Below are 12,740 nucleotides of genomic sequence, written 5' to 3'. Positions count from 1 at the left end.
GCCTCTCCTCAGGGGCTGCTGCTCCAGGGTGTCCTCCCTGACCGTCCCCACCCGTGCTGGCTCGAGTCCCCTCTCCCCGGGATGTTCCCAGGTGGGTCTGTTCTGGCCGCCTAGCGCCTGCTTAGCGGTTGGGATCTGTGTCCACCTGCTCAGCTCCTCCCCTGTCACCCTCTCTGCCCATTATCAGATATTGTTTTAGTCCTGCTGTGTGACAGAAACTGAGGCCAGAGACCCCCACCCCAGGGCACCCGCAGCCGGTGGCAGCCCCTGGGCTGCCGGGTGCCTGGTCCGAGCAGACGCTCTGCTGAATAAACAGATGGCACCATGAACTGCGGAGGCCTAAAAAGGAGGCTCAGAAGTCTGGCGGGTGGCAGGGAGGACGGGCCTCTAGAAGGCGCTGGAGGCTGAGCAGGAGTCTGCAGGCGAAGTCACGGTGCTCTCCTGCCCGAGCGCAGAGGCCACGCGGCCGCCCCTCCCCAGGCCCAGGCTGGCCTCACCTCCGTCCCCCTCCCTTTCAGAATGCATGAACTGCACCCGGCTGAGCGACATGAGCGAGCGGCTGACCACGCTGGAGGCCAAGGTCAGAGAGGCGGGGGGCCTGGGCGCAGCGGGTGGCGGGGGTGCCGCGACGTTTAGCCGCTGGGTGCTGCTGAGCCCTGCTGGCCCCAGTGGTCTGCGTGGGCTGGACGCGCCTCCTGGGAGCGGGGAGCAAGGGACCTGAGGTCCCAGGCAGCAGGCTGGCCTGGGTGTCGGCAGGACAGGGCGGCACGGAGCCCCCAGGACCCTGGGCTGCTGGAGCTGGACACCCAGAGGTCAGCGGGGGAGGGGACGTGGCTGCGGCCCCCACTCCGGCTCCTCCCTCTGCCCACCGCCTGGCGTGGGGCTGGGCACCCAGGAGCTGGCAGAGCTGCCGGCTTTCAGTGGGGCATCCGGGGACAAGAGCAGGTCCTGGGTGGGTCCCCCAGGAGCAAAGGGACTCCATGGAGAGCCAGAGCTTTGGGAGAGGCCGTGGCAGCGCTGGGTGAGGGGGGGGAAGGGAAGGTGGGCTCAGGACACCGCAGGCCACCTGCTGGCCACCTGCGGCTCAGCCAGGCATTGGTGCCGCCCACCGGGGAGTCAAGGCCAGGTGGCTTCCCTTGTCCCGCACTGGAGGCCCCTCTGCAGTGTCCGTCCCTGTCCCTCTGGCCTGCCCCACCCCCTGCCCACCTGCTGAGTGTGTTTCCTGTGGCCATAGAGGGTGCTGGACAGAGTTCCAGGCGCTGCAGCCAGAAGCCACAGCGTGTGGCCAGGGGGTCCCCGGGGCAGACCAGCAGCATCTTCCCTGGTGATTAGCTAGAGGGACCTGAAGAGGACAGGCCTGGGGGACAGGGCTGAGGCCCCCTCCGAATCCTCGTGGAGCCTCCTTGGAGCAGAGGGAACTGCTGAGGGCCCTGGTCCGGTGGGCCGAGCCGGAACCGTAAAGCTGGGCAGGACACGGCCCAGGAGCCAGCTGGGTGCATGGGCCCGCCGGCAGGTCCCGCGGTGACAAGTGACTGCGGTGGGACTGGGGGTGGACTGGCCACTGTGGGGCGGGAGCACGTGCACCGTGGGGGACGCTGTCCAGCATGACATGAGAGGCCCTGGGGCCCTGGTGGCCTCCTGTGTTCTCCTCCTGTCCCAGAGCCGCCTGGGGGGGACCGACTGGCCTCCTGGGGGTCAGTGGCCCCGGGGCGGGGGCTCCAGGCCCCAGACAGGTGGCGGCCTGAAGGGCACTTTCCAGCACCAGAGCCTCAGCGGTCTGGCCCGGTGCTCCGGTGTTGGGAGTCGCGGTTGGGAGGACTGGCGGCCCCAGCCCGGCCCGCACCCCTGCCCCCCGCCGCCAGTTTCCTCCCTGGCCCTCCCAGTCCTGGCACCCCTGGCTCGGCCCCAGTGCCCCAGGCGGGGCGGCTCCGTGACCCGGGAGGCTGGCGGGAGGAGGAGGCAGGTCCCAGCCTCCACTCCCAGCAGACCTCGCCTTGGCAGCCCCGCACTCTGCGTCCCTGTCCACTCCAGGTGCACGGAGCTGGGGGCCACCTCCCTGCCCGCCAGGACCTGGGAGGCAGGTCCAGAGTGGGAAGCTCTTGGGTGGGAAGCCAGGGAGGTGGGCCAGGGAGAGGAGCCAGTCAGCAGCCGTCCTCCTCCCGGCCGTCGCCTGGACTCCCTGGGAGGGCTGTCTCGCCCCCCTCTGGGCAGGTGAAGGCTGGTTCTGGGCAGCCAGATGGGGAGTCGGAAGTCGGGAGTCAGGCGGCTGTCCTAAGAAAGCCACCCGGGCTGCTGCTGCTCCAGATTAGACACATCTTTGGGTGTGTCAGAGTGGACACACGGGTCAGAGAACAGCCAACGGTAGCTTATGGCATGAGGACATTTGTTCCACAGGAAGCCCAGGAGCCGGTGGGCCCGGGGCTGGTTCAGTGACTCAAAACCCAGGCTCTTCATGGCCTCTGCCCCACCCGCACTTCCTCAGTGAATTGGTTTTTGTCCTCACATTTGGTGTCCCCTAGTTACAAAGTGGCTGCTGCAGCTCAAGGTATCACGTCCTCACACCGTGTTCGATGTTAAAAGGCAGGAAGTAGACAGTGAGGCAGAGCACCCCAAAGACTCGTTTTGTTCCACGGGCCAGCGCCGGGCTGGGAACTGGGAAACTGAGTACCTGACTGGGCAGAAAGGGCTGGTCAGAAATGGCTAGGCCAGTCATGGGTCTGGGTTCACAGGAGGTTCTGGAGCAAGGGAGGGAGGGGCAGTTGGGGCCAGGCAGCCATCAGGGACGCGTCTCCTTCATCCCTGCCACCCTCTGGCCCCTCTGGTCCCTGCAGCGCCTCCTGTCCTCTGCTGCTGGCCGCAGTCCATGGACCTGACTTCAAGGACCACAGGCAGTGGGAGGGAGCCCGAGGGGACTTCCCCTGTGGGGGTGGCAGGAGTCTCTGCTGCAAGCGGGCGGAGGCCTGGCCAGTCAGTGAGGCCGCAGTGACATCATCAGGGTCTCCACCCCCAGGCGGGGCTGAGTCCCCACCCGCTGCTGCCCACCCTGGGGCGCTCATGCCAAGGCAGGGTGGGATCTGTTTCTCCAGCAGGGTGGCCACCGCCCGGCCAGGGACCCTGGACTCGGGCCTCCTGTGGCCAGGACTCCTCTGCCCGGGTCTGTGGCTCTGGCTGGCCGTGGGGTGGGGGAGGAGCTGGGGAGCGGCTGGAGCTGCAGGAGGACCCCAGGGCGGGCACTGCTCCCAGGGCCTCCCCGGCACCTCCCTCCCCTGCCCTTCGTCCTTGTCCCCCTCAGGTGGCTCCACTGGGCACCGACCCTCAGGTTAAGTGTGCCCGTCTTGAGGTCCCCCGGGACGCTGCCACCCGGCCCACTGTGCGTGTCCCCTGCACCGTCTGCTGAGTGGCAGCCCTGCCGGCCCCCACAGCAGGGTCAGCCATGGGGGAGCCTCACCCGCCCTCCAGCCCGCTGCCTGGGGTTCCGGGCGGCCTTCCCGTCCAGCCCCCATACCTCTGCTGGGTCCTCCACACCTGCCCCTCAGCCGCCGCCTTCCTGCTGCTCGCCTGGTTCCTCCTCAGAGCCCTGACCTTGGCCTTGACTGATGGGCCAAGGGTGCCCCGCAACTGGAGCCCCTTCTTGCTTCAGGGGGGTCCCGGGCTCCACCCTGAGCCCAGCAAGCTGCTCCCTGCTTGGCGACTCCATGGAGCTTGGCCCAGGCTGTGGCCGGGCCATGGGAGGGACTGGGTCCCTGGACCTCCACTGTGTGGCCTTGGGCAAGTCACTTGCCTTCTCTGAGCTGTTTCCACTTCATGCGTGATGTGGCCACAGTGAACTTTGTTGTCCCCTGGGTCCCCGTTGCTGAACTGCTGAGGGGACTGCTCCCAGGGACCCCACAACTGCACAGCTGTGACGCAGCCAGCCCAGGCCTGAGTCCTGTGAGGAGCTGTTGCCTCTGGAGCCCCAGCACCGGCTCTGCCCCAGCCCCCACCCAGACCCGGTGCAGGACTCTGGGAGGCTGGCCGCCGGCGCCCTCTGCTGGCTGCTCCGGGGGCAGCAGGGGCTGCTGGGGCCTTACGTCCTGGCTCCCAGATTTCACCCAAGGGGACGTTGGCCCCTGCCCAGGCCCCGGTCACTGCTGTCCTGGACTCGCTCCTGCTGCAGGGGGAGAGGACAGGGCTGAGCTCCAGGCCCGCCCTGAGGAGCTACAACCACCTGCGTCTCCCTGGAGAAGGTCCTGGAGACCAGGCCGGGCGGGACCCTTCCCCTCCCCTGGCCCCCTGCCCAGTCCGCCAGTCATCCCCTGACCAACCTGAGCCAGCCGGGCAGTGATGGGGACAGAAGGCTCACCCACCGCCCCCAGGGAGCTGCCCGGGAAGGGGAGGGCGTGGCCCCTCCCTGGAAGGCAAGCAGGGCCCTGGGGAGCTGTCCTGGCTCCTGCCGCCCCTGGGTCCAGGGTGGCCGCGGGGTCTCCCCAGCAGGAAGGGAGGGGCAGAGGGCTGGGTGGCCCCGCCCAGAGTCGCATCAGCCCGCTGCACAGGGCAGCGGCGGGTCTCCTGGGCGCGACCCTGCACACGGGGCCGGCTCTGGCCCGACCCGCTGCCCTTCCGCGGCCCAGGTTCTCCTGCTGGAGGCAGCAGAGCAGCCCGCGGGCCCGGACAATGGCCTGCCAGCCCCCCAGAGCACCCCGCCGCCCTGGAACGAGGACTTCCTCCCCGGCGCCATCCCCCTCGCCCACCCGGGGCCCCGGAGGAGGAGGCCCACGGGCCCTGCCGGTGAGTGTGGCCTCTGCAGAGGCCAGGAAGGGCCTCCCGGGGCCTCCACAGATAGGCCCTCTGCGCCAAACGGGCCGGTGACATTTGGAAAAGCTGAAGTCACACTTAAACTGGGGGACTTTACATGAAAATCAAGATTCCTAGTTTGTCTTTGAAAAGCAGAAGATCCGGCCATGGGTCTGAGGGTCCCTGGCGGCTGTGGAGGCCCAGCCTGAGCCCCGTGGTTTGCTGCAGGTTCCCCGCTTCCTTATAGCCCTCCAGTCCAGCCACTGTCCTCAGAGCCGCCCTGGCCCTTAGCCCTGGGCCACCAGCCCTGCCCAGCCGTCCTCGCCTCGCTCCATTCTGTGGGAGCCCCTGCCCGCATTCCCGGAGTCACCTCCTGACCTCTCAGCCAGAACTGGAGGACGTCTGCCAGCCCCCCGACTCCCTGTCCCATCTCGCCAGGGGTAGAAACGTCCCCTCTGCAGATTCCCCCCTGTGGTCTGGGCTCGGTCCCCCGGGCTATTCTAGTCGTAGCAGTCACACTGCAGTTGCTGAATGCCCGGTCAGTACTGGGCACTCTGCTGGGGGTAGAGCCAGCACCTGTCAATGTGGCTGAACTCAGGGGTGCAAGGCTGGTGGCCCTGTGACTGGTCCTGGTACGTGCCGTGCCAGTGACTAAGTAATTTCACATCACCCGAGGCAGCCAAGGTACCCTTGCTAATCTGTACCCAGAGCTTGTGAGCTTGTGAATCTTGGAGTTTCGGAGGAGACAGCTGAGGCTGAGAAGTTAGGTAACTCCCTTGGGTCACCCAGCATTTTGCCGCCATGCGGCTCAGACCCACCAGAACCCCGTGGGTGCTCCCTCTCCTCTCTCCCAGTCAAGCCCCAGACTCAGCTCCGGGCTCACACCTGTCCTGCACCACCTCTGTCCTGTCTCTGCCTACTTATTCTGACCATGGATTCAGGAGAGGGACAGGAACAGGCAGGGAAGATTCCCAGCAAGGTGGGAAAGGTGGCCTCCAGTGGCCTTTCCTGGGGCCTGGGAGGAACAGGGGTCCTGCTTTCTTCTAAAGGGTCAGAGGTGGGAGGAGGGGCAAGCTCAGGCCTGCCATGGGGGAGCATCTCACATGGGCCCCCTTAGCCCCACGATCTCCTTCTGGGACCAAGGAGGAGGGGGCTTCCGTCCCTCAGAGGACCCAGGCCCCCAGCCCTCGAGGTGGGGGTTGTGGGGGGACCGTCTCCTGGGCGGACCTTGCTTGCCAGGGAACATGCAGTTCCCAAGATGGCCACAAGGTGGAGTGCGCGCACCACAAATGGTGGCGCTTGGGCTCCCTCCAGCTGGGGGCAGAAGGAGGCAGGTGGGGCTCCCCAGGAGCCAGGCCCCCACCCAAGCCCTTCCTCCCAGACCAGAGTCCTGAGCAGCGGAGCAGAAGGCCACAGAGTCAGAGCAGATCCCTCACCCCATCAGCAAGCCCAGAGGGACAAGGGGCCCAGAGCAGGTCTCCATCCGCTCGGGTCCACCCCCAGGCCTGGGGTCCACAAGCCCAGGACTTGACTTTGAGCAGGGAGACAGTAGGACAGGAGGGGGGACCAGGAGTGCCGGACCCTGAGCACTGTTCACCCCAGCAGAAGGGGCCAGCGCCATTGTGACTAGGTGTGACGGTGGCTTGTCAGCTGCCACAGCCTCTGCCCGCGGGGGCCCACGTGGCGGGGCTCCTGGGGACCATCTGACCTGTGCTGCAGGGGGCAGGCGTGGAGCCCCAGGCCGCAGCCCAGTGGTCTCAGGCCTTGTCTCCCTCTCTCCTAGGGCCCCCAGGGCAGACGGGCCCCCCAGGGCCTGCAGGTCCCCCGGGCTCCAAAGGCGACCGGGGCCAGGCAGGAGAGACGGGCCCGGTGGGGCCTCCGGGTAAGGACCCCTCGCACGTGCTGCCGGGAGCGCCTGGCCCTCCCTCCCTGCCCTGCCACCCCAGGCCCCGGGCTGCGCTCGGCCTCCGAAACCACCTCCAGGCCGGTCTCCTCCCGAGCCCAGGCAGCGGTGCTGGAGGCCGGGAGCCCCTTGCTGTCCTTACCCAGAGTCCAGCTCCCTGGAGGACGGCAGGGTCCTGGAGCCTCAGCTCGTCCCTGCCTCCCTCGCCTCTGTGCCTGCTGCCCGCGTCCCCTCTGCCCCGGGCTGGGAAGGAGAAGCTGACCAGTTGACATGGAGGGGTCATCTTCCACGTGTCCCTGGCCAGCCTGTCCCCTCGGGGCCACAGTTCCCTCTCTGCACCAGGCTCGGCCTCACGGCCATTCCTTCCCCCACTGCAGGGCTCTTGGGGCCGCCAGGGCCCCGCGGGCTTCCCGGAGAGATGGGGCGCCCCGGCCCCCCAGGACCCCCGGGCCCAGCAGGAAGCCCGGGCCTCTCGCCAAGTGGCCCCCAAGGTGTCCTGTACTCCCTGCAGCCGCCTACAGACAAGGACAGTGAGTGCCTCACCGAGGGCCGGGTGGACAGGGATGCTGCGCTGCCTGGGGTCGGGGACAGCCCTCCTCAGAAGGGTCCAGGGAAGCCGAGATCCTGCCAGTGAGGGGATTGTGGGGACCATGGCCTGGCACTGGCAGAGTGTCCCCTGGGGGCTGGTGCTGCTCCCCAGCCTCGCTCTGGGCCCCAGGTGGCCCATTCCTACCACAGGGCTCAGCTGGTCACCACTGCCTGTGCCTGGCCCAGCTCCCCACGAGTGCCCTTGCTGTGGGTCATGTGACAGTGTTCACTGAGCACCTACTATGTGTGCACAAAGTAGACACCCTCGGCCCTGGGGCTGGGCGGGGGCAAGGCAGACGCCAGACACGCAGAGCCAGCTGCTTCCACAGGGGGTGGGCAGAGCAGGAGAGGCACCAGGATTCTGGGCCAAGGGACAGTGAGGCCATAGTGACCGGCCAGCAGAAGTCCCAGGTGCCGGGTCGAGCGTCCTCTTGGCCTGAGTGCCCTGGCACCAGGCTTCAGCTGGGGCAGTGGGACAACTTCACACCCGGGGAGGAGAGGGTGGCTGGTGGCTCCGCGGGCAGGTGGCACCTCTTGGTCAGCTGCCCCAGAACCCCGGGCCACCCTCCTGCCTGGCTCCTGTGCCCTGGGGCAGCCCGGCCTTGTCTGTCCCGGGCCTGGGTCAGAACTGCCCCCTCCCAGCCTCAGCGTCCCCTCTGCAGAGAAGCATGGCCACCCCTCCGGTGGAGCCGCACCAGAGCTTGGCCCCCGCTGCCTACAGACCAGCTTCCTCCCTGGGGCAGTGGCCAGGGATGGCCCCAGGCCAGAAGAGCGGGCAGTGGCCTCCTGTCAGCAGCCTGCACCCCTAAGCCACGAGGAGCCAGCCCAGGGCTGCCCTGGGCACAGGCCCAAGGTCACCTCTTGAGCCCAGAGCCCCTCAGGGTCCCCAAGGAGGTGGCCTTCCTGGAGGGAGTACGTCTGGAGCACTCGCCCGGTGGCCAGTGTGGAGGGCGGCCGGGTGCCTCCCAGCCTTCTGGGCTCTGGGCTCTGGCTCTGGCTCTCGGGTGCAGCGGGGCTCCTCCTGCAGGGCCCCGGAGACCGTTAGACCCCAGCATGTGACCTCGATGACAGGCAGCTCAGGGGCAGGGAGGACTTCCTGGAGTAAGCGGCAGGCCCCGAGTCTGGAGGGCCTAGAATGTTCCAAAAGGAGCTGGTGCCTCATGGGAAGGCTCGCTGACCTCCCTGCCCTCTGACTGCCGGGCCTCCCGGGCACTTCTGAGCAGGGGAAGCAGTGTCAGGGCTGCTGGGGGGCCTGGTGCGGGAGGAGCCCACCTCCCCTCGGGGGCTGGCGGACCCGCAGGCCCGGCCTGGGCAGGCGGCCTCCGCCGTGCTCACGCCCACGCTGCTCGTCCCCCAGACGGAGACTCCCAGCTGGCACCTGCCGTGGTGGACACAGTGCTGGCGGGCATCCCAGGGCCCCGCGGCCCCCCCGGTCCCCCAGGTGAGTGCACTGGAGGCCACGCAGGTCCATCTGGAAGTCCCTCCTGGGCTTGACCTCAGGAAGGGGCTGGGCTGGGACTGCCCCATGGCCAGAGGGTAAGGGGCAGCTCCCCGGGGGACCGAACACACCAACCCCGAGTGACCCTGCTGAGCTGGACACCAGAAAAAAGTGGCCTGGGTTGCCCTGTGTGTGCCCAGCAGGGAGGGGCTCCGGGCTGTGCGGGTGCCCAGGCCCAGGAGCTGCGTGGGGGCAGCACAGGGGCCTGGGGAGCTGGCCTGGCGGAGGCACAGGAGTGGAGAGGCTCGGGCCTGGCCCGGTCCCACCCACCATGTGCGCTGCCTGGGGGTCAGCACGAGACGGGCAGGCTGGCCACCGCTCCCAGCCCTGCCGCCCAGCTGCATGGCCGTCACCCCAGGGTTCCCTGGAGGAGCAGCGGAGGCCCTGGGGGCAGGTGGGCAGCCGGGTGGCTCAGCTGTCCTTCACCAGCGCCCTGTGCAGTGGACAAAGGTCCCTGAGTACTTACCGCACACCGAGCCCTGTGCCGGGGGAGGCAGAGGAGGTGGACGGAGCTGGGCTGGCTGCGGGCGGGGGAGGCCTCATGAGCGCTCGACTCTGCCGTAGGGCCCCCAGGACCACTTGGCCCCCCAGGACCCCCTGGAGCTCCTGGATCCCAGGTAAGGACGTGGTCATCTCTGGCTGGGCGGGAGCAGTGGGCGGGCCCATGGTCTCTGGGAGGAGGAGGCCTCAGAGGGACAGCTCGTCCCTCCCGCAGGCCCCAGGGGAGCTGGGGGCTGTCAGGAGCAGGCCCTCTGCTGCCCTGTCCCCACAGCAGGTGGGAGGATCAAGGGCCCAGCTGGGGCCGCATCCTGGCCGGCTGTGGACGGGCTCCAGGGCCCAGAGGCCTCGGGCCTGGCCTCCCATTTCCTCTGCGGCCTCTTCCCCGGGCCTCAGGCACATGTTTGATTTTCCGCAGGGCCTGGCTGGCGACCGGGCAGTGGCGGGGCCATCTGTAAGTGTGGCTGCGCCCCATGGAGGGCCAGTGTCCTGGGGGCGTGGCCCTGGGCCGGGTGGGCGGGGCTGTCCCTGCTGGGCACAGACAGACAGAGGCCACCTGGAGCAGGGCTCCTGGCCTGGGCAGTGACTGTGGGACTTGCTTCCTAGGCTGAGCCTGATGTGAAGGGAGAAAAAGGGGAGAAGGCGGCGGCCACAGAGGTAAGATGGCTGCCGGCCGGGCTCCCTACCACAGGGAGGGGGGGACCCCGGACCTGTCCTCACACCCCAGGCCTGGCCAGCCGTGATCGCGGGCAGCGTGCAGATGGCAGGGCTGCCACCATGGGGTGACTGGACCTGGGACACCGAGTGGGACCCACTCCAGAGGGGCTGAGGAGTCCCTCCAAAGGGACAGGGCTCCCCTTTGAACAGAGATACCCAGGGCCCAGGTGGGCAGGGCAGATGCAGGAGGAGGGGGTTTGGGCCTGGAGCCCAAGGAGCCAGGGTCGGAGCAGGTGGAGGCGGAGGTGGAGGCCGGGTGGAGGCCAGGTGGAGGCCTGGCTGAGCAGCGCCCTGGGCCACAGAGGCAGGCAGCTGTGGGCGAGGCTGGGGCCTTCGGGAGGTCCTTGCAGGACCAGAGCCAGGGGAGCAGACAGGAAGTGGAGCTGCCAAGGTGGGCACAGAGGCAGCGGGAGGCAGAGCAGGAGGGGCAGGTCCAGGTCCCCAAGCCGCTTGCCTCAGCACCCACCCCATTTCATGAGAACTAGGGGCTCAGGGACACGGGGCTTAGCTGGGTCCCTGACAGAGGGTCCTGGAGACCCCTGCTCCTCACGCAGTGCTCCTTCCCCGACTCGGGGACCTGGCCGTCCCCTTCCCTGAGTGGCTGCCCTGATTGGTTCCCTGGCGGGAGGTCTCCCCCTCCAGGACCCAGGCATGAGCTCCGGCTCCCTCTGGCTTTGAACTAAATCGACCTGAACATGCTGGCGGCTCCGTCCCGCAGGGCAACTAGGGCCCCGTCCTCCGCTCCACCCAGGGCTGGGCTGGTGGGGACAGTGGCCCGCACACCGCTCTCTCAGTGAGTCAGTGCCCCGTCCACCCTCGAGGTCCTTTGCCTCCTGCCAGCAGAAGGGGGCTGGCCCTGGTCTTTTCTGTCCTGGCTGGCCACCCGCAGCCTGGCCACCCGGCCTGCTCTCAGCACCACGTGGCTGGTGCTCTGGGGCAGAAGCCCCTCCCACCCGCACAGCCCTGCCCTGGGCTCGGGCCTCGGCCTCCTTAGGGGGTTTTCTGGAAGTGGGGCCCTTGGCAGGAGCCCAAGGGGAGGCGCGCCCAGGCTGTGTGGCCGCAGGATGCCGGCCGCTCTCTCTGGGCTTTGGATTCCTCTGTGAACCAGGGCGGGACCCCCGTGGGGCACCCCTTGACTGCTTTGCAGCAGTGCTGGGGACAGATGAGGCGGGAGGGACCTGCCTATGGCCCTCCACCGTGTCCAGGCAGCCCTAGCTCCCGCCTGCGCGGGCCTGACCCTGACCCTGACCCTGACCCTGAGTGCCCCCGGCAGGGCGAGGGGGTGCAGCAGCTGCGGGAGGCCCTGAAGATCTTGGCCGAGAGGGTCCTCATCCTGGAGCACATGATCGGGATCCACGGTGAGCGGCCCGGCCTTCCCCCCCCCGGCCTGCTGTCCTCAGGCCTCAGACCCCACGGCTCTGCACACGGGCGGGCGGGCGGATGGATGGGCGGATGGACAGATGGACAGATGGGTCCCCTTGTCCCAGCTGTGCCTCAGAGCCACCGAGGCTGCCTCAGCCCGCCCTCCTCCCTCCTTGCAGATCCCCAGGCCTCCCCTGAGGGTGGCTCCAGCCAGGACGCAGCCCTGAGAGCCAACCTCAAGATGAAGCGGGGCGGCCACCCCGAGGGCGCCCTGGCTGCCCTGCTGGGCCCCGACCCCGCACACAAGAGCGCTGCCCAGGCCAGCGGCAGGAAGTAGGAGCCCAGCCCTCCAGGACGAGCCGCCCCGGCCCCACCCACCCTGGGCGGGCGCTGCCGCTGGCTCCTGAGGATGTCCCACGTGGGCCTGGGCGTCGCGCATGGACCATTATGAGGGGCACTGGCTCCTGGGGCCCTGGGGGCCTTAGTGACAGATGGTGCCTGCAGGGGCAGTCTGCAGAGGACACTGCCCATCCTCCCCACCCCACTGTCTGCGGAGAGGGGCCTGGCGGGCCGGGCGTGCGTCGCTGAGCCCTGCTGCCCGGCCTGGGCAGGGAGTGTCCCCGGGCGCTCACCTGACCCTCAGGAGCCAGGCTCTTCATCCCCAGCTGACCCGCAGGGCTCCTGGGTCAGGTGGCCCGCACAGGACTCAGACCCTGGCTTCTCTGCTGGAGCCGCGTCCCCTGCAGTCTCCTCCCGCTTCACGAGGAGATCCAGACAGGCTTGGGCCTGGCCGGCTCCTGAGGCAGCCCGGCTGCAGGGAGACCAGCCAGAGAGGGACGGGACGGGACTGGCAGGCCACACACCACGGCCCCTTCCCAGGGTTGGGGTCTGCTCCACAGGCCGGCCGGGAGGGGCAGCATGCCTGGCCTGGAGCTCTAGAAGCCAGGTGGACCCCGTGAACTGTTACATGGGCCTGGGGACAGCGCAGGAGGGCGCCTGGCAAGGAGCAGTTTCTGCCTGCCTGGGCCCGCTGCCTCCCGTCTCCCAGCCCGCCTGCCCCCAGGCCCTCCCTGCCCTGAGCCAGGAGGGGGCGTGGACGGACCGTCCTCATGGGTGGGACGCAGCCCTGCCCGCCCCGTCTCCCTGGCTCTCCTGGCTCTCCAGGGTCTGCCGCTCCTGCAGGACATCTCAAGCCCGTGTCCCCTTGGCCAGCTGGACAGAGGGCAGCTGGGGCGGGGGCCCTCCCCTCTGGGGTCCCAGTAGGCTCCAGGTGGCCCAGACAGCAGCTCTCCAGGCCCGTCTCCTGTGACCGGCCGGCCCTGGTGTCCCTCTCTTGCTGGACCTGGGGCTCAGCGGCAGGAGGAATCAGAGAATGGACGGTGCTGGCACCACCCTGGGCAG

The 12,740-nt window shown here is 68.7% G+C and overlaps 1 protein-coding gene across 2 annotated transcripts in view; it reads left to right on the top strand.

The window, feature by feature from the left end:
- The window catches only part of Col26a1 (collagen type XXVI alpha 1 chain), a 142,628-nt gene extending 130,427 nt beyond the window's left edge, over window positions 1-12,201 (top strand). Inside the window, exons 4-13 of one of the 2 annotated variants that reach the window (XM_047533808.1) lie at window positions 519-580; window positions 4,611-4,767; window positions 6,557-6,655; window positions 7,054-7,206; window positions 8,622-8,705; window positions 9,327-9,379; window positions 9,679-9,714; window positions 9,867-9,917; window positions 11,251-11,335; window positions 11,519-12,201. In XM_047533808.1, the coding sequence (XP_047389764.1) occupies window positions 519-580; window positions 4,611-4,767; window positions 6,557-6,655; window positions 7,054-7,206; window positions 8,622-8,705; window positions 9,327-9,379; window positions 9,679-9,714; window positions 9,867-9,917; window positions 11,251-11,335; window positions 11,519-11,676 (938 nt within the window). In that variant the 3' untranslated portion in view covers window positions 11,677-12,201. The remainder of the gene's footprint in view (window positions 1-518; window positions 581-4,610; window positions 4,768-6,556; window positions 6,656-7,053; window positions 7,207-8,621; window positions 8,706-9,326; window positions 9,380-9,678; window positions 9,715-9,866; window positions 9,918-11,250; window positions 11,336-11,518) is intronic. The other variant, XM_047533810.1, reaches the window with a different exon arrangement.
- Window positions 12,202-12,740: the final 539 nt, after the last annotated feature.

This window comes from Sciurus carolinensis, chromosome 18 (assembly GCF_902686445.1).
Source record: "Sciurus carolinensis chromosome 18, mSciCar1.2, whole genome shotgun sequence".
NCBI lineage: Eukaryota > Metazoa > Chordata > Mammalia > Rodentia > Sciuridae > Sciurus > Sciurus carolinensis.
This window is presented reverse-complemented; position numbering and strand designations above follow the sequence as displayed.